At 37.3% G+C, this 21,857-nt stretch overlaps 1 protein-coding gene across 23 annotated transcripts in view; it reads right to left on the minus strand.

Annotated features, from left to right (window-relative positions):
- Positions 1–21,633, minus strand: part of gphn.S (gephyrin S homeolog) — a 220,965-nt gene extending 199,332 nt beyond the window's left edge. For 5 of the 23 annotated variants that reach the window (XM_041574188.1, XM_041574190.1, XM_041574191.1 and 2 more), the window contains exon 1: positions 21,318–21,632. In XM_041574188.1, the coding sequence (XP_041430122.1) occupies positions 21,318–21,381 (64 nt within the window). In that variant the 5' untranslated portion in view covers positions 21,382–21,632. 23 annotated transcript variants of the gene reach the window in all.
- Between the last annotated feature and the right edge of the window lie 224 nt (positions 21,634–21,857).

Below are 21,857 nucleotides of genomic sequence, written 5' to 3' on the forward strand. Positions count from 1 at the left end.
AAACTAAATTCACAATCCATCGGTCCCTACCCGCAGTGACCTACAGCTCTAATTCTTATCTTCATTAATAAAGAGGCTGGTGCCATTATAAGAATAAAATCTGAAATCTCTGTTATTGCCTCTAGGAAACATTTGCACTACTAAACAGGATAAACACAGAAATTAATAACTTTGTCCCGACTGATCCCAAAAAATCCTTGCCAGCAATGAAAATACAGAATATTTTAGGCCACAACCCTGGTCTGTAGATCTACATCCTGAATTGCCTCATTTTTAAAAGCCATCCTTTTTCTGTGACCTTCTCGCCCCACTTGGACTAAATGGGGCAGATTTATCAAGCGTCGAATTGAAAATTCAACTTTTCGAATTTTTTATGGTCAAAACTGTCAAATTTGACTACAGAGTTATTCAGGTTTGATTAGAGTTTTTTTTTAAAAAAATTTGAATCTGATTTTCGACCTTTATCATACGCTGGCCCTTTAAGAATTCTAATTCAACTATTCGCCACCTAAAACCTGCTGAATTGCTGTTTGAGTCAGTGGGAGTCATTCAAACCTGGAAAAGGAGAAAAGGCACATGATACACAGCAGATAATTGATAAGCTCTGTAGTATACAATAGGATTCTTCAGAATTTATCTTTAATCTACTGTGTATCCTGTGCTTGAATGGCTGCCCCCATGGCTATATAGCGGCTTGTTTATATAAACTATAGTAGTACTTATCTGTTATCTACTGTGTATCCTGTGCTTGAATGCTGCCCTCATGGCTACACAGCAGCTTGTTTATATAAACTATAGTAGTACTTATCTGTTATCTACTGTGTATCCTGTGTTTGAATGGCTGCCCCCATGGCTATACAGCAGCTTGTTTATATAAACTATAGTAGTACTTATCTGTTATCTACTGTGTATCCTGTGCTTGAATGGCTGCCCCCATGGCTACACAGCAGCTTGTTTATATAAACTATAGTAGTACTTATCTGTTATCTACTGTGTATCTTCTGCTTGTATGGCTGCCCCCATGGCTATACAGCAGCTTGTTTATATAAACTATAGTAGTACTTATCTGTTATCTACTGTGTACCCTGTGCTTGAATGGCTGCCCCCATGGCTACACAGCAGCTTGTTTATATAAACTAAAGTAGTACTTATCTGTTATCTACTGTGTATCCTGTGTTTGAATGGCTGCCCCCATGGCTACACAGCAGCTTGTTTATATAAACTATAGTAGTACTTATCTGTTATCTACTGTGTATCTTCTGCTTGAATGGCTGCTCCCATGGCTACACAGCAGCTTGTTTATATAAACTATAATAGTACTTATCTATTATCTAAATAGAAATGTAAAATGGACGGATTCAATTTAATTAACAAGAGTTAATACAATATCTTTAAGAGGTACCAGGAGACTCCATACCTTTCGCTAAAGCCCTATTAAAATACTCAGACACTGGCAGCTGGGATTCCCTGCAGAACACGGCAATCTTTCAGCCTAAAAAGCCTGCCATTTTGGTTTATGAATCCCTTGGGTGCTGGGGTTAAAAAGGCGTCACCTAATATTTCCCTGGAGATAAACAGCTGCTGTGCAAAATACAGATAAAGACAAACTAATGGATTACAAGTTTTTGCTTGCCCTTTGCAGACTAATTACAGCTGGTTAAAGTATCTCACAGTGAGTTCAGAAACATTATCACATGGATAAACATAAAGAGCACAACCAATGTCTCTATACATTAGCAATATATACATTAGAACAGACAAAATAATTCCCTTTTAATATGTGTATTGGAAATATCAATCTATAAACATTTCCGTTATCTGGAAACCCATTATCCAGAAAGCTCAAAATTACGGAAAGGCCGTCTCCCGTAGACTTCATTTTATCCAAATAATCCACATTCATAAAATTTTTTCCCTTTTCTCTGTAATAATAAAACAGTAGCTTGTACTTGATCCCAAGTAAGATATAATTACTCCTTATTGGAAGCAAAACAAATTTAATGGGTTTATTTAAAGGAAAACTATACCCCCCCAAACAATGTAGGTCTCTATAAAAAAGATATTGCATAAAACAGCTCATATGGAAAACCCTGCTTCATGTAAATAAAACATTTTCATAATAATATACCTTTCTAGTAGTATGTGCCACTGGATAATCATAAATAGAAAATTGCCATTTTAGGGCCACCCCCTGGGATTGTACGATTCACTGTGCACACAAACAAATCAAACAAACGTTACTTCTTAGGTCACATGAGCCAATTAACAGACAGAGTTGTGTCTTTTGCTTCCACACTTCTTCCTGTTACAGTTAGTGTTGCAGTATTTCTGCTCAGGTGATCTCTGAGGCAGCACACAGACCATCGTTAAATGGTGGTTCAAGAGATGTAAAAGGGCAATATTTACTTAAATATATATTCCAGTTTGATAAGATCCTTTAATATGCCACTTAATATGATACAAACTATATGTTCCTTAAGTATTAATTTTGGGGGTATAGTTTGCCTTTAAAGGGGTTGTTCACCTTTCAAACACTTTTTTCAGTTCAGTTGTTTTTAGAATATTACTCTCCATTATCTATTCTTTACTGTTTTTCCAAAATCTAAGTTTAAAGTTGAATGTTCATGTCTCTGGTGTTTGAGTCTGGCAGCTCAGTAATTCAGGTGCAGACTCTGAACGGTTACAATTTTGCAACATTGAGTTGATACATTTCTCAGCAGCATCTCTGGAGTTTTTGCAACTATTGTATCAATTCTAACAGCTGCCTGTAATGAAACCCAGAGATTCTGCTCAGCAGGGACAAAGATAAGAAACTAAATGTATCAATTTGGAACAGTTTACAGGGTCGGCGACTCCACCTCCCAGAGCTGCTTTAGAAGGTGAAAATTGACACTTTACAATTTAATATTAGAAAAATGGCCACACATAGATAACAGAAAGTAATTGGAAAAAATCGTCATTTCTGGTGATCTATCTGAAAACAACTAGTTGTTTGAAGGTGAACAACCCCTTTAAGGTTTACATGATTTTCTAGTGGATTTAAGATATGAAAATCCAAATTACAGAAAGATCCGTTATCCAGAAAACCCCAGGTCCCGAGCATTCTGGATAACAATTCCCATACCTGAACAGTTTTTATTCGATCTTGACTAATTGCAATTCTATCTTCCCACAATTCTCCATGCCCTATCCCATAGCTTTCCTATTATTCTCAGCAATGTACAGTACTATAAGCCTCACCATACAAATCAGTTTGGGGTACAGATTACCATGTAAGGCTATATTCGCCTAACAAACCATTGTTTTACTGAAATAGGAGGTCTGTAGAAATAAACAGAGGACTAATATCCACCATGGTAACTGACCCCTTTTATTTGATTTGCTAGTGATTCAAATAAATGGGAGACACCTTCTTTCTAAAATGGGAAATCCCACTTTCTATTAAAAACAATAGCGTCCTATATTAACCTACTTATTCATTGGTGCCTCCAATTGACTGACTCGTGCTCCTCAACCAACTGTCAGTTCCTTATTCCTTGGTGTCCCATACCATAACCATTAATACTGCTGACTTGCATGTTGTCTATAGCACAAGCCCAATAAACAGCATATTCTAATCTGGAATAAGATCATACTATTACTTTTTAATACAGGTATGGGATCCTTTATATAGTAACCCATTATCCAGTTCCAAATTACGGAAAACCCATCTCCCATAGACTCCAATATAATCAAATAATCATTTCCTTTTTCTGTGTAATAATAAAACAGTAGCTTGTACTTGATCCCAAATAAGATATAATTAATCCTTATTGGAAGCAAAACCAGCCTATTGGGTTTCATCAATATTTACGTGATTTTCTTCTAGACATTAAGGCAGTGATCCCCAACCAGTAGCTCGTGAGTAACATGTTGCTCTCCAACCCCTTGGATGTTGCTCCCAGTGGCCTCAAAGCAGGTGATTATTTTTGAATTCCAGGCTTCGTTGTATTTTGGCTGTATTAAAACCAGGTGTACTGCCAAACAGAGCCTCAATGTAGGCTGACAATCCTCATAGGGGCTACCAAATGGCCAATCACAGCACTACTTTGGCACCTTTTTTCATGCTAGTGTTGCTCCCCAACTCCTTTTACTTCTGAATGTTGCTCACATGTTCAAAAGGTTGGGGATCCCTGCATTAAGGTATGAAGATCCAAATAACAGAAAGATCTGTTATCCAGAAAACTTCAGATAACAGGCCCCATACCCGTATAGGAATTCTTTTGAACAGGAATGACTGCATAACAGTTATGCTTTTGAAGGGAGTAAATAAAAAATAAAAATAAATAAATTACTATTTCCATAGATGCCCTAGGAGGTTTTTTTTGTTTTTTTTACAAATTGGAGGGAAGGGTGCAAAGTACAAAAACATATTGTATCCTGCCGGGAGGTCTTTGCACTACTGAATGGACTGCAAAGGTTATTTATCAATGTCCGGATTTATCTCAGTATTTCTAAGTTAGAAACCCGAGCAACTCCGATTGCCAGAATTGACCTTTTTCTGACTTTTGTTCAAATACTACGAATTTTTTCGGACTTGGTCCAAAACCGGACCATGCTGGATTTTCGGGTTCGGGCTTTTCAGAGGATTAAAATAAACCCCAAAAAATTCAGATTATTTTTTGGTCCGGATTTTTCGGATTTCAAGTATTCCACGCTTGAATATAGTGCTGTCTGCATTAAGCAGCCCTGTACTCATGAAGGGTGCGGGGCAGCATACAGGTGTTCCCTCCAGCTACTCTCAAGACTGCATTTCCCACAATTCTTTACATTTTCTGGCATTCACAGACCTGTAAGAAGGAGGATCACAGGGCATTATGGGAAATGGAGCATTTCCCACAATGCTTTACATTTTCTGTCATTCACAGACCTGTAAGAAGGAGGATCACAGGTTATTATGGGTAATGGAGTCTTGGCTTGAGGAGAAAGGACTACTGGTGGAATTTAATTGCAATATTAATTTGCTAACTCTATTGAATAATTGCATCTTATTAATTAATTAATGAATTTATCTATTAAGGGGTGGCATTAGAATCTATTGGTGGGGTAATATACCCTTTTGATTTAGGAACAATCAATTATTTTTTATCACCAGCCTTTGTGGCTGACTGACTTCACATTATTTATTTGCACCAGGACTTTATTTAATTTATTAGACAGCACCTCCTTATTAATTATTATTATTTATTATTATTATTAACTACCTCAGTCTTGCAATTTAAGGTTTGAGTTAACTTGGTATAGATACAGAATTAATTATTTTGTGGGGTTTCTTTCTCTCTAAAAAATTGAGAAAGGACTACTGCAACATTGTTTAAATGATACATGCACCTTCGGGGCCAGCAGTACAGCGAATATCAAAAGATAACTAGGTATGGGATCCATTATCCAGAAACCTGTTATCTAGAAAGCTCCGAATTATGGGAAGATCATCTCTCATAGGCGAAATGTAAATAAAGTAATTCAAATTTTGAATAACAAATTATTTTTTTTCACTATAATAATAATAATAATAATAATAATAATAATAATAATAAACAGTACCTTGTACTTGATCTTAAGATATAACAAATCCTTATTAGAGCAATAACAACTAGTGATGTGCAAATTTGTCCCGCGTAATTCGCGAAAGGGGTGAAAAATTCGCGAAACGGGGCGAAAGATTTGCTAAATGGGATTTTTGACGCCGACAACAATTGACGCACATTAAAGTCAATGGCTGTTGTCGCCATTGTAAGAATTGTCGGCGTTAAAATGTGCAAATTTACCGCAAATTCGCCCATCACTAATAACAACCCCATTGGTACATACCTGTACGGTTTTTAATATTAAATTACTTTTACAAATAAATTAAAACGAACTGAAAATGTTTAAAGGGGTTGTTCACCTTTAAATTAACTTTTAGTAGATGTAGAGAGTAGTATTCTGAGATAATTTGCAATTGTTTTTCATTTTTTATTATTTGTGTTTTTTGAGTTATTTAGCAGCTCTCTAGTCTAGTCAATCTGGTTGCTAGGGTCCAAATTACCCTAGCAAACATGCATTCATTTGAACAAAAGACCGGAATATGAATAGGAGAGGGATGAATAGAAAGACGAGCAATAAAAAGTAGCAATAACAATACATTTGTAGCTTTTCAGAACATTTGATTTTAGATGGGGTTAGTGACCCCCATTTGAAAGCTGTAAAGAATCAGAAGGAAAAGGCAAATAATTTAAAAACTGTAAAAAAAAGAATCTTTCACGAAGGATTCGGGGGTACAGCTGAATCCAAAATAGTAGATTCGGTACATCCCTAATTTATATTATAACTAGCTGTACCAAAATTATGCCTTAGTGGACAAAACCGGTTGCTAGTGTGATATACAGCATGTGCTTTTTCTTAAAGGCCATTTGGTAAAATCCGCCAGTTGTGTGTTGACATGCAGTCAAAGCCTCTCTCGCACTTCTTAATCATGCGACTACTCCCGGCAAACACTGAGCTTGCAACGATGTGCCACAACACTCGTATTTATGCTTCTGATGTGCCAAGACTTCAAGTGACAAATCACAAGGCCTTGGGCTCCCAGCGTTTTTCCTTCTGGGAATATATTTATGTGCAGTCGCTCTCAATATTAGCCATACACGTTCACACTTCCAGCAATTCCAAGCCCTTCTGAATCACACCTTAATGTTCATACACTGTATTTTGTGTTACTGGAGCAGAAACGGCCAACTACACCTACCAACTGAAGCAGGATAGCCAGCTGATTAAAGGAAAACTATACCCTCTGAACAATGTAGGTCTCTATAAATAAAGATATTGCATAAAACAGCTCATATGTAAAACCCTGCTTCATGTAAATAAACCATTTTCATAATAATATAAATTTTTAGTAGTATGTGCCATTGGGTAATCCTAAATAGAAAAAACTGGCATTTAAAAAATAAGGGCCGCCCCCTGGGATAGTAGGATTCACTGTGCACACAAACATGTTAGGTCACATGAGCCAATTAAAAGACAGAATTCTGTCTTTTGCTTCCACACTTCTTCCTGTTACAGTTAGAGCTGCAGTATTTCTGGTCAGGTGATCTCTGAGGCAGCACACAGACCATCACGAAATAGTGGCTCAAGGCAAGAGATTCCAGTTTGGTAAGATTCTTTAAAATGGCACTTAATTTTATATAAACTATCTGTTGCTTAAGTATTCATTTTGGGAGTATAGTTTTCCTTTAACAGGCCTGACAAATGGAGGCTACATTGCTTCAAGAATCAGAACAGGCAGTGCAGAAAGGGACAGACAGCTTAAGTTGCAGTTAGATTTACAAATAACTTTAAACCAGTTTAATTACAGTATATTGGAAGGGTGATTTTATTATTACATTTTCCCTATTGTCTGTTAAACAGCAATGGTTACAATTCTGATACATGAGTTCCTTTCATTCTTCTGTTACTGAGAAACAGCTATTTGCTACATTGGTTGCAGTCAAAATTTCAGGAAGTCAGGCTGAACCAAACTCCAGTAAAAAAAAAATGGATCAAATTGTAATAGTTCTGAGAGAGACGGCGGCCAGGCTTTCTTGTATATTTTAGGAAAACATTCTAATAAAATATATAAAAATAGGAGTCTGGTAAAAAGGATATTATTTAGGGTGTGCTAATTGAAAACTATTTGTTTTTTGAAGGTACACAAGCCCTTTAAATGCCTGAATGATATGCTAGCTCGGAATAAAGGATTATAACATTGCATCAAGATTCCCGCCTATTGTAAATACATGATAAGCAGGCCCTGGGATGATGCAGATGGATCGTATCATTGCATTTTATACAGCCTTAATCTGATGAAACAAAACATTTATTGAAATATCAATATATTATACAGATATGCCAAGAATAACCTGGAAGATACCTCCCTGCAAATGATTTGTTTGCAAATGAAATTGTTTCTTACAATTATACAAAAATAATATATCCCTTAGTTTAAAGTACTCTAAAGGGGAACTCTTTCCAAAAGCTGTTTTGGCAGAATTACAATTACATTAAAGGACAAGTTAAGGAAAAATCCCCATTTGTCAGGTATTCCCCAAGCGATTACAATTACTGACCTAGTTCAGTCGGTGCTTCTCTTTGCTGAAAAATTCATGGGCCGGGGTATAGTCCCAACAGAACTGCACAACCAACCTCAGGGATTCCCAATGGCCATTGTGGCTGTCTGGGTTTGTCAGTGTTTTAAAATGCCTGATTTTTTTTTTCTATATTGGCATGTGCATGCCCACAGGCAATTATACTGCACATGTGCAGTCCTGGATAGCTGGAGAAGTAGCTGAACATGGCGTTGCTTTTAAAAAACCAGTTCAGTAAAAAAAATAAAAACTGGGTAAATAGATAGGCTGTGCAAAATAAAAAAAAAAATCTAATATAGTTAGTTAGCCAAAAATGTAATGTATAAAGGCTGGAATGAGTGGATTTTTAACATAACACTACTTCCTGCTTTTCAGTTCTCTAACTCTGAGTTAGTCAGTGACTATGGGAGGCCACATGGGAATGAGTGGACAGTGAGTTTGCAATTGATCCTTAGTATTCAGCTCAGATTTAAAAGCAACAGTTATGACCCATTTGCCCCCACCCCTCAAGTCACTGATTGGTTACTGCCTGGTAACCAATCAGTGGAAACCAAGAGAGCTGCAAAGCAGGAAGTAGTGTTCTGGCTATTATGTTAGACATCCAGTCACTCCAGCCTTTATACATTGCATTTTTTGGCTAACTACTATATTAGAAACATTTTTTTATTTTGCACAGCCTATCTATTTACCCAGTTTTTATTTTTATACTGAACAATTTCTTTACGGGCATACCCCAGGCCGGTGGATTTTTAGTGAATAGCAGGACTGACCCAAGGAGCAAACCCAGCGGTTGCAATCACTTTTCTCATCCTCCTGGAAGCAAAATTTATCCTTTTCTTTTCTTTCATTATGCAAAAGAAAGTGTTCTTTTAACAGGGACCCATCACCCAAAACAATTATTCCAAATCCTATTTTATCATGTTAGTCAAGCAAAATGAAATTTATTTACACTGTATAAATTATTTGAATCAGGTTGCCATCAGTCTGGGAATTCATAATTATAGCAAGCAGGCAGGAGCTATTTTGTGGACACTGTTATTAAGACAAGTCTTGTATCATCTCAGAATCTTGTTTGTGCACCAGAATGGGGGGCCTGATGCCCATCCCCATGTCCTGGTTACACAATTAAATGGTGAAGAGAACGGGGGAATGTGGGCAGAGCAGTGACATCTGGGAAGTGCTGAATGGAAAGTGAAAGTAATTGGCTGCCCTGCCTCTATGCCTAAGGCATATAGAGGAGGGGCAGACAATATTTGATTGACTGTTGAGATTTTTAAATGTGTTTACAATAGCTATGGATGCTTTAATAAAAAATTGAATTTGGATTTCATGTTTAATTTGAAAAGGAATTTTATTATACAGCTTTATGTCTGGGTGACAGGTCCACTATAAGCCAGTAGTTACTGAGAAGTTCCATGGCCTCAATAAAAGCATTTGGACTCCAGTACACGGTTATGGAATTGTTCTGCAATGTGTAACATACATGTAATTTATAACACTAGGGATCAAAATTCAAATTCAAAATTAAAATTTTTGAATTTTTTTATAGTCAAAACTATCAAATATGATTAGAGTTTTTTTAAAAAAAACATTCAAATTAGATTTTCGAGATTTATCATACTTTGGCCCTTTAAGAATTCACAGTCGACTATTCGCTGACTAAAACCTGCCCAATTACTGATTATGTCAATGGGAGAGGTCCAGGCATCAATTTGGAGAAGTTTGCAGCCTTCGAGTTTTTTTCAGAGAAAATCGAGTTTGATCGAATAGATTCAGGTCACTTAAATTCATCCGAGTTAAAACAATTCGATTTTATTAGTACATTTCAGAAGTCGAATTTCGAATTTATGGGAGTTTAGGGGAGTTTTAAAAAAAACTCAACCCTTGATAAATGTGCCTGCAGGTGCATTATATACATCTGACCTGTTGCACAGACACAACTGGTCTTGATATCCATTAAATGGGAGAATCGCAATCCATTCTAAAATAACTCCATAACGCCGGTAGATCTGGATGTTGATCGTGGCAAATAAGTAGAGGCAAATGATTTTGCTTCAATGTGTGGGAGAAAAAGCAACTTGTATCTTGTGCAAAACATCACACAAACTGATGCCTAACAACAAATGTATTTTCACATTAAAAGGCCTGTAAACCCCTGTCAGTATTCTCTTGTTTTGTACACAAGCTTTCAATAGGGCTGAGATATTGTCTGTGTCCTGTACGATTTTAAATATTCATTTTTTTTTTTTTTAAAGTGCTGTGGTTGTGTTTGCTTTGGTGCAGTTAAGCTGCTATTATCTGCTCTACCCTTCTGGCTAAATTATTTGCAGAACAAGCCTTACAGATAGAAGCTAATCAATCCTGCCGTGAGCCTTATATGATTACATGCACTGAACCTGACTATTATTTAAATATCTGTTAAAATCAGGGCAGGGCTGCAGTCTCATTGCCAGAAAGGAAATAACAAAGTACCTTCTGTGGCAAGAGCACAAATTTCTTATAACTATTTTATGGGTAAATTCAAATATTTATTTATATTACACTTTTCTCCACTAAATCCCCAAAGCCATTGTGCCCAGGGGGGAAGAACACTTTTCACATTTTATCACTAGTACAATAAGCAGCCACGAAATGCCTTATATTTATTATTCTTAACTAGTAGTGCTAAGTTAAAGTAAAAGTTAAAAGACATTCACGTTCCCCTATAAGTTAACTTTTAGTATGCTATAGAATGGTCAATTCGAAGCAACTTTTCAATGGGTCTTCGTTATTTATTTTGTATAGTTTTTTTCATTATTTGCCTTTTTTCTTTTGACTCTTTCCGGCTTGAAAATGGGGGTCATTGACCCCATCTAAAAATCAAATGCTCTGTAAGGCTACAAATGTATTGTTACTTTTATTACTCCTGTTTCTATACAGGCCTCTCCTATTCATTTTCCAGTCTATTATTGGAAACATTGCATGGTTGCTAGGGTAAATCAGTGCTAGGGTAAATCAGTGCATGGTCTTTAGGGTAAATCAGTGCATGGTCTTTAGGGTAAATCAGTGCATAGTCTCGAGGGTAAATCAGTGCTAGGCTAAATCAGTGCTAAGCTAAATCAGTGCATGGTTGCTAGGGTAAATCAGTGCATGGTCTCTAGGGTAAATCAGTGCAAGGCTAAATCAGTGGTAGGGTAAAACAGTGCTAGGCTAAATCAGTGTATGATCTCTAGGGTAAATCAGTGCATGGTCTCTAGGGTAAATCAGTGCAAGGCTAAATCAGTGCAAGGCTAAATCAGTGCATGATCTCTAGGGTAAATCAGTTCTAGTCTAAATCAGTGCATGGTTGCTAGGGTAAATCAGTGTATGGTTTGCTAAAACTTCAAACTGGAGAGCTGCTGAATAAAAAGCTAAATAACTCGAAAATGACAAATAATAAAAAATTAAAACCAATTGCAAATTGCCTCATTCTGTACATGTTTCTAAAAGTTAACTAAAAAGTGAACAACCCCTTTAATATATGCCCGAAGTCTGCCCTGAAACAGTAGACTAAGCTCCTGGTCCAATAGGATCCTGGAATACCATGTGATGGGTGTGTGATGGGTGTCAGTGGATTTGGTCCACAACATTTACATAAGGATTCACATCACATAGATATTTGGAAAAAAAAAACTCTCTTAGCATGTGACTAACTGGATCCAAAGCGTCTTTCCAGTTAAAAGTCAGAACTGATTGCATTAATTAAAAAAGCTTGACCATGGAGCTGAAGTTAAGGAATTCAGTACAAAAGCTAAAGGGTAACAAACCATTTTTAAAAAAAATATGTGCAGATATGTTTCTGGCAGTAATGTTTCTATGCACAGAGGCCACACTGGCAAACCAGACATCTAATATCCATCAGCTCTTCCCTTCCTGATTACACAGATTATTTGCATAGGCCCATAAACATACACAGTGCCTCACAGCATATAAAAAGGGGGAATAAGAGTAAAACAGGATGTTACAATCAGATAATAATATATATTTAAAGAGAGGAAAGTCTATATATATATATATATTTAAAGAGAGGAAGTCTATGCCCCAAAGAGCTTACATCTTAATTGGTAGCGAAGACTCATCATGGCTGAGTTTATGCAAAAAACTTGGAAAAGTATTCAGGATTCATGGCACAGTCATTGATACAGGGCAATCTATCATGCCTCACAGAGAAGTTAAGTCATGAGTAGTACAGGTATGGGACCTGCTATCCAAAATGGACAGGATTAAGGGATCTTTCTGTAATTTAAATCTAAACATCAAGGGGCAGATTTATCAAGGGTCAAATAGAAAATTTGAATTTTCAAATTGTTTTCTTGGTCAAAAGTCAAATAATTGGGAATAATCCAAACTCAATTTGAATTCGAAATTTGAGTTTTATCAAACCTTTACCCTGGGAATAATTTGAATTTGACTATTCAATTCATGTATAAGCCAATGGGAGAGGTCCAGGGACCTAAAGATGTTATATTCTTCCTGACATTCAGAGAAAAAACTCATTTTGAGTGTAATCGAGTTTTCGAGTTGGTAATATTAGCCCAAGTTTTAGACATTCTAATTTTTTCTTAAATAATCTCCCATTCGAATTTTGAGTATATTCGAATTTATTAGAGTAAAAAAAATTCACATGAATTCGAAATTAGACCTTTGATAAATGAGCCTCCCCAAGTCTACTAAAATATAATTTAAATATTAAATAAACGCAACATGATCGTTTTGCTTCCAATAAGGATTAATTATATCTTAGTTAAGATCAAGTACAAGGAACTGTTTTATTATTATTCCGAAAAAGGAAATCATTTTTTAAAATGTGAATTATTTCATTTGGAGATGGCCTTTCCATAATTCGGAGCTTTCTGGACAGGAGTAACTGGATTCCATACCTGTATTGAGAGGTGTTTTATAGATGGAGACTGAATATTATTCATGGAAATTGCAGTCCAGAGTCTTATGGCCATTAAAAAATATATTCTTGTCATATAAATAAAATCATACATGCAAAAACAGAAAGCCAAAGTCTCAAAGAAAGTCAGTGGAACTACCAACTAAAAAGTGTGAACAGAATCAGTGCTTCCTCTCAATGCATGCTCATCTGAGTTGCAAATGATTGTATTTTAGTTGAAGTTTCCCTTTAATATATCAATCCCTCAACAAAAAAGCAACATAGTACTAAGTGACCGCCTTCCCTCAGCACATCCTATAAACATGCAAGTCCTTTAGGTTTCTTGGTTGTTGCATGTGGGGAAGGGCTTGGTAGAAAACATTGCTGAACTGCATGTCTTGACATAAATGTAAGTCATGTAGCCACCAAAACGCACAAGTACAAAAACGTGACAGCCTGCACATGAATACATAAGGACGTACACAATTCTTTTAAATGTATGATACTAAATATAGTAACACTGTCACCTTAAGTAGCATCTTGCTGCAATATTCGCTTAGCATTGTGTCCTTACAGCTGAATGGCCATCAAACACATATAGGGGGTTATTTATTAAAGTCTGAATGCCAAAAACCCCAAAAATTTCCGTTTTTTTTTTACTATAAAAACCGATTTTTTTTAGTGGAAAAAAAATATGATACTAAATATAGTGACACTGTCACCTTAAGTAGCATCTTGCTGCAATATTCGCTTAGCATTGTGTCCTTAAAGCTGAATGGGCATCAAACACATATAGGGGGTTATTTATTAAAGTTTGAATGCCAAAAACCCCAAAAATTTCCGTTTTTTTTTTTTTTTTACTATAAAAACCGATTTTTTAGTGGAAAAAAAATGTATGATACTAAATATAGTAACACTGTCACCTTAAGTAGCATCTTGCTGCAATATTAGCTTAGCATTGTGTCCTTACAGCTGAATGGGCATCAAACACATATAGGGGGTTATTTATTAAAATCCGAATGCCAAAAACCCAAAAAATTAGTTTTTTTTTTTTACTATAAAAACCGATTTTTTTTTTTTAGTGGAAAAAAAATGTATGATACTAAATATAGTAACACTGGCACCTTAAGTAGCATCTTGTTGCAATATTCGCTTAGCATTGTGTCCTTACAGCTGATTTGCCATCAAACACATATAGGGGGTTATTTATTAAAGCCCGAATGCCAAAAACCCCAAAAATTTGTGGTTTTTTTTTTTTTTTTACACTATAAAAAACGATTTTTTAGTGGAAAAAAAGGTATGATACTAAATATACTAACACTGTCACCTTAAGTAGCATCTTGCTGCAATATTCACTTAGCATTGTGTCCTTACAGCTGAATGGCCATCAAACACATATAGGGGGGTTAATTATTAAAGTCCAAAGACAACAAAAAAATCACTGTTTTTTACTATAAAAACCGAATTTTTAGTGGGGAAAAAAACCTAGTTTTTTTTCAGGATTTATTATACCCCGAGGATGGAAAAAGTCAGAATCCAAAAATCCAGCATCTCAGACCTGCCGAAGATATCTTGATCTGTGCTGGGTTTCGTGCAATAATCGTTTTCGTGTGGAAAATCCGAAAAATTCGTACAATTCGTTTTTTTCACCATTTTTTCGGGTTTTGAAAATGTATTGATAAATAAGGGGAAAAAACTGTGTGTATTTGGTCTGAGTATTTTTCAGAAAATAATGAGATAAATTCGGACTTCATAATGTAATTATTAAAAGGGTATACATAATACAATGTGATGTTTTAATGCATACATATTACTTTTTCAAATTGATTTCATTTCTAAATCTAAACTATTAGAAACAGCCATGACTTCTGCCCTTGGTCATTTGAAGAAGCTGCCATTATTAACCAGCACTGCAAAATGAATGAGCATGGGGGCAAACATCTGAGGTTAAAAGGGCTCATTTATCACAAATGCTAAATGTAATTAATTCATCAGCTTTACAAAAAAAAAAAAAAAAATAGCCTTTGTCTAGAATTCCCATGGCGGCAATACCAAGTGACATTTAGGAATATTTAAAAGCTGGGTGTGTTTTTAAAATACAGTTGACGCCGAAGGTCAATGTAAATTTTAATTTCTTCCTGTACTGTATCCGTTTCTTGCAACACACGGATATCTGTATCTTTATGAAGAATTTAAATGAAGACTGACATTTCATATCATGTAGAAATACAAAGTAGGGCTCATTTAATGCAGTGCAAGGTACAAAATCTATATAAAAAGTGTTGAGTTGTTTTTTTGTTTTTTATCTTGTCCATAATGGAGCCTTTCCCCCCCCCCCAGAATTCCAGCGTAATTACAGGGCAATCAATACTTGCTCCACCAATATGGAAGCGATAGTAAACATGCACTTCAAAGAGCCTTACAGGCCCATTTATCAAAGGTCAAATTTCGAAATTCATGTGATTTTTTTTTAACTCGAATATACACACAATTCAAAAAAACTTGAATGTCTAATATTCGATCGAGTAGTTCCGACCTGAAAATTAGAACCGCAATTAATTCGTACGAATCGAATTTTTCTCCGAAAAAAAAAAGTCCAAATAGGTCAACGGACCTCTGCCATTGACTTGTAAATTAACTCGCCAGGTTTTCGGTCAAATGACCAAGGGCAGAAAGTCGTGGCTGTTTCCAATAGTTTAAATTTAGAAAAGAAATCAATTTGAAAAAGTAACATATATATATATATATATATATATATATATATATATATATATATATACACATATACATATACATTAAAAAACTCACATTGAATTATATATACCCTTTTAATAATTACATTATGAAGCCCATTTATTAAAGGGATACTGTCATGGGAAAAAAAACATTTCAAAATGAATCTGTTAATAGTGCTGCTCCAGCAGAATTCTGCATTGAAATCCATTTCTCAAAAGAGCAAACAGATTTTTTTAATTTCAATTTTGAAATCTGACAAGGGGCTAGACATATTGTCAATTTCCCAGCTGCCCCAAGTCATGTGACTTGTGCTCTGATAAACTTCAATCACTCTTTACTGCTGTACTGCAAGTTGGAGTGATATCACCCCCTCCCTTCCCCCCCCCCCCAGCAGCCAAACAAAAGAACAATGGGAAGGTAACCAGATAGCAGCTCCCTAACACAAGATAACAGCTGCCTGGTAGATCTAAGAACAACACTCAATAGTAAAAACCCATGTCCCACTGAGACACAGTTTATTGCACGAAACCCAGCGCAGATTAAGATATCTTCGGGACATCTCCCATTGACTTATATGCAACTTTGGCAGGTCTGAAATGTCGGATTTTTGGATTCTGACTTTTTCCATCCTTGGGGTATAATAAATCACAAAAAAAAAATTGAGTTTATTTTCCACTAAAAATTTGGTTTTTATATTAAAAAAAGCACACATTTTTCGGTTTTAGGACAGTTTGCATGGTTGAGGTGTGATAAATCTCACACTCGAATTTACATTCAAATTTGAATGTGTGAATTCTGACTCCAACAAAAATTACGAAAATTTGAAATTTGACCCTTAATAAATCTGCCCCTTAATGTGTTGTAAGCTCAGCATAGAAGACGTATTTCTCACAAAGGAGAGGCTGAGACCTGTAACTTTTCTACAAGAGATTGAATAGAATAAAAACCAGCAATATATTACACCCTTTTCATTTACGGTCAGTGCAGACATGCAGGGTGGAAATCCTTGCCAGAGAAACTACAATGGAGTTTTGCAAGCAGCAATTTACTTCTGCTCTGCTTGCATTCAGCACCACAGCAGAAGAACAGCTCCAAACCAGAGAACAAGGGGGGAGGGGGAAAGGGAATTCCCAGTATATATACAGACATTATACTTTACCCTTTCATATTCCTACAATGGATTGCTGATAAGAAAAGCTCAAACCTCCATAATTATCAGTTATGGCCAAAAAAATAAGACAAAATAAAATTGGATGTGGAGAAAATATGCTAACTGCTTTGCACACAGCCCAGGATCAGCTGCAATATCTGCAATATTCTACTCTATGAAATCTGCATTCTAATGCCGCCTGCAAGATGACAAACTGTACTCTATATTTATGGCTATTTATTAAGGAAGCTTACATGTTCAGCCTCCCTCTCTCTCTCTCTCTCTTATTCCTTCCCTGCAGATAACAAACAGCATTTGTTGCATTGAATGGAATCCCCTTACATTGCAGATTTTCTGCCATTAAGCTCCAAATATTTTATCCAGATCTTTCATTTCAGGCTTTTCTGCCTTTGTACGTCACTGAGCTCGAAACTCCAAGACCTCCCATAGAAAAAAAATCACGAAGAGGAAAAGAGGAAAAAAAAAAAAAGAGATCCAGAGGCAGAGGAAGGATGGAGGAGGAGGAGGGTGAGCGTTTGCTTTTGATCTACGTTAAAGGGGCAGTCATTGCTAGATGTATTTTTCAGATAGGAGTGTGTGTATTTCATCCACTGCAAATAAGCCTAGGGAAGCAGAAGATTCCAGACGTATACATATATATGGATATCTATATATATCTATATCTATATCTAGATAGATAGATAGATAGATAGATAGATAGATAGATAGATAGATAGATAGATAGATAGATAGATAGATAGATAGATATAGATATATAAAGGCGCAGGGAAGAAAAAGACAGATTAAAATAAAAGGGACGGCCAATTTATGACTAAACACAGACACAGGCAAAGTCAGAGCTGTATGAAGATAAAAATAACCCGTGGTAGCACCATCAATCACACGCTGCAGCTTTCTCTAGGCCTTTATTAAACACGTTAATCAACGGTTCATGGAAGGCAAAGAGCCCACAGACATTTGCAGCGGGATCACAGTGATAGCACTGCACATTTGCCACTGCAGTGGTTGCTGCACTGAAAACTCAGGATCATGCTTTGCAAATGACTGCAATCCTTATCTAATCTCCATGGGTGGATTTCCCCCATATCTATCCACCCCCAGTCATGGTGTATGTGTGAGTGTAAGCATAAAGCATACACACACACAATATATTTATACACACACACACACACACACACAACCACCAAACACAGCCATACACACTAATATATATATATAAAGAACACATGGATATGCACATATAAAACACATGCATAAACATACACATATAAAAGGCAGGCATATACAGGTATGGGATCTGTTAGCCGGAAACCCAGTATCCAGAAAGCTCAGAATTACGGAAAGGCCATCTCCCCTAGACTCCGTTAATAATCGAATAATCCACATTTTTGGATTATTTTCTCTGTAATAATAAAACAGTAGATTGTACTTGATGCCAGCCAAAATATAACTAATCCTTATTGGAAGCAAAACCATCCTATAGACTCCGTTATAATCAAATAATCCACATTTTTGGATTTGGATTGTTTTCTCTGTAATAATAAAACAGTAGATTGTACTTGATGCCAGCCAAAATATAATTGATCCTTATTGGAAGCAAAACCATCCTATTGGGTTTATTAAATATTTATATGATTTTCTACTAGACTTAAGATATGAAGATCCAAATTAAGGAAAGATCCGTTATTCGGAAAACCCCAGATCCCCAACATTCTGTGTAACAGGCCCCATACCTGTACAAGCAAAACACAGGCACATGCACATACAAACACAGTTATACCTGGCACAAGTGCACACATACAAAATACAGGCACACATATAGAACAAAACACAGGCTATATATATATATATATATATATATATATATATATATATATATATTATATATATACATATATACACACACACAAAGGACAGGCATGTACACGCAACAAAATGCAGACATATACATAGAAATAGAGACACACACATACAAACACAGTTATACCTGGCACAGGTGCACACATACAAAATACATGCGCACATATAGAAACAAAACACAGGCTATATATATATATATATATAATATATATATATATATATATATACATATATATATATATATATATATATATATATTATATTCATACATATATAGATATATTCATACAAATACAGAAACACACATACAAACACAGTACAATACAGGCATACACATACAAACAACAGGTATGTACATACATACAAAACTCTGGCATGCACATACAAAGCAGCAGCACACACATACACATACAAAACACAGGCACGCATACAAAGCACCAGCACACACATACACAAGCCTATACATACAAACATGAACATACAAAACACAGGCACACACAAGCATATACATACGAACATGCACATACAAAACACAGGCGCGCACATACAAAGCAGCAGCACACACATACATAGGCATATACATACGAACATGCACATTAGAAAACCCCAGGCACACGCATACAAAGCAAATACATACAAACAAAACACAGGGACAAATGACAAAACACAGACACACAAAACAGAGGCGCACACACACATACAACACGCAGGCATGCCAAAACTCTCCCTTAGAAGCTGGGGGATTAACAGTAAAATATTTAAATAGACTGATGGCAAGCAAGAGAGGCAGCAGATACATCCAGAATGCAAAGTAAAGGGATTACAGCAGAGAATAAGTCTGAGAGTTTCTCTGTTTTTATTCTGGGAGCTAAACGGTATAGCACACAGCAAGAAACCGGTGTAGCAGTAGGGAGAGATAAAATATTATTTCAGGTGAAGTGACAGATTTGGGCACAGGGATTACGTTTAATTACTAACCACACGGCTATACATGTAAGCAAATCATTTTCAGTAGGAGGCAGACAACACAGTGTCATTTCATTGTATAAGGTTCTATAGAAGCAGCAAACTATAAATATGCACTGGAGTGATTAACCCCTTCAGGGCACCAGAAAGCACCATAAGCATTTCAACTGGATACCTCCCTGGCACCAAAGGGGTGAAATCAGCCAAAGCACCCTAAGTAGGATTAGAACACAGGCGAAGCATTTGTATGGAAGGAATGCAACGGAGGCGTACATGCCCAAAAACCATTTAACATATTATATATATATCCACAAATAAATACATGATGGGGGACACATTACCCACTGCAATAAATACATATTACATATACACACAATCCAGCCTAATTATTGATTCAATAAAAATGCAGCAGCTGTACAGACAATGGAGAGGTGGCTTATCTGTATGGGCATCTGAAATGCCCAATAAGCATCTAACAGTGGCGACAGATCAGATGCACAGACAGACCGTCAATCTGCATGCAACCCTCCAACTGGGACTCCATTGCAACTCCCTGCATTGCCACCCCAGATGCTGCTGGGAATTGTAGTCCTGTCCTAGCTAGGTGGCTGTATCCCCCCCTAGATGCTGCTGGGAATTGTAGTCCTGTCCCAGCTAGGGAGCTGCATCCCCCCCCAGATGCTGCTGGGAATTGTAGTCCCGTCCTAGCTAGGTCGCTGTATCCCCCCCCAGATGCTGCTGGGAATTGTAGTCCCGTCCTAGCTAGGTCGCTGTATCCCCCCCCAGATGCTGCTGGGAATTGTAGTCCTGTCCCAGCTAGGGAGCTGCATCCCCCCCCAGATGCTGCTGGGAATTGTAGTCCTGTCCTAGCTAGGTCGCTGTATCCCCCCCCAGATGCTGCTGGGAATTGTAGTCCTGTCCCAGCTAGGGAGCTCCATAGTGGACTAAAATTTGAAATAAATGAATAGAGCAATTGGATTAAATAAACCAGTGCTTATAATTAGACATCTAACATCAGACAATCATAGAGGTTTACACAAGAGCTATTAAACAGCAAAGCTCATGAAAACACTATCACTGATGTACCTGGGCTAGGGGCTAATTGAAGTGAAATTAGGGGAAGAGGTGGGTGAATTTGGGGAGCTGACAGTAGATTGGGGGGATGAAGGGAAATGGGGTTCATAGGGGAGCTGAGGACAAGGCTGGGCAGCAGGGTTGTTGGTGGTAAAGGGGTCGTTTAAATGGGCAATGTGAGGGGTAATTGCTATTTCTGGGGGTCCCAGTGGGGGAGGGACACAGAGGAATGGGGGGATTATATCAAATTGGCCAAGAGAAATAGGAAGAAGGGGCTATTTAGTGTGGGGGTGGGATGAGAGCTATTTGCCCCTCCAGTACAAGGAGTCGTGAGGGGAGGCGAATGTCTATGGGCTGTGGGGTCGGATCTCCTGGCAGTGCCATTTTGTACAGATCCCTGAGCCAGTGACGGGGGAGACGGAAGGGCCAAACATCGGGGAATGAACAACCGGAGCTTTCTTCTTTTATTTACCTGTCAGGACACCGACGCGGATTTGATGATCGTGATTGGTGAGGATCATGCCCTCGGTCGCCATTTTCCTATCCGCCGGAGCCGCTGTCACCGGCCGCGAACCGAAGCAGGAGAAGCCCTGGGCTGGGGAGAGTGGGGAGCCAGGGGGCCGAGCCGAGCGCCGAGCGCATCCACCCAGGGCCTTGAGGAGACGGAGACAGCTGAGTAGAGGGGAGGCAGCCAGGCGTGAGCAGCGCACCGCCGATATGACAGCTCGAGACCGCCTTCTCTCTCTCACACACACACACACACTCACATTCTCTCGCTCCTCGCTGCAGGGATCTTCCACCTGTGCCTCTACGGCTCTTAGGGGGGGTTCAGGGATAGATTATGTTTCCTTGGGGATTGTGGGAGTTGTAGTTCAGCAACAGGGCCATGGAAGATTGCGTCACTGCAGCTGTCCAGCTATTATAAAGAGTAATACAGCCATACATGGCAGGAGTATACTGTGCGGCTTATGAGATCTTGTATTGCAGCTACTGTGTATGTAAATCACTGCTA

Source organism: Xenopus laevis, chromosome 8S, assembly GCF_017654675.1.
Source record: "Xenopus laevis strain J_2021 chromosome 8S, Xenopus_laevis_v10.1, whole genome shotgun sequence".
In the NCBI taxonomy this organism is placed as follows: Eukaryota; Metazoa; Chordata; class Amphibia; order Anura; family Pipidae; genus Xenopus; species Xenopus laevis.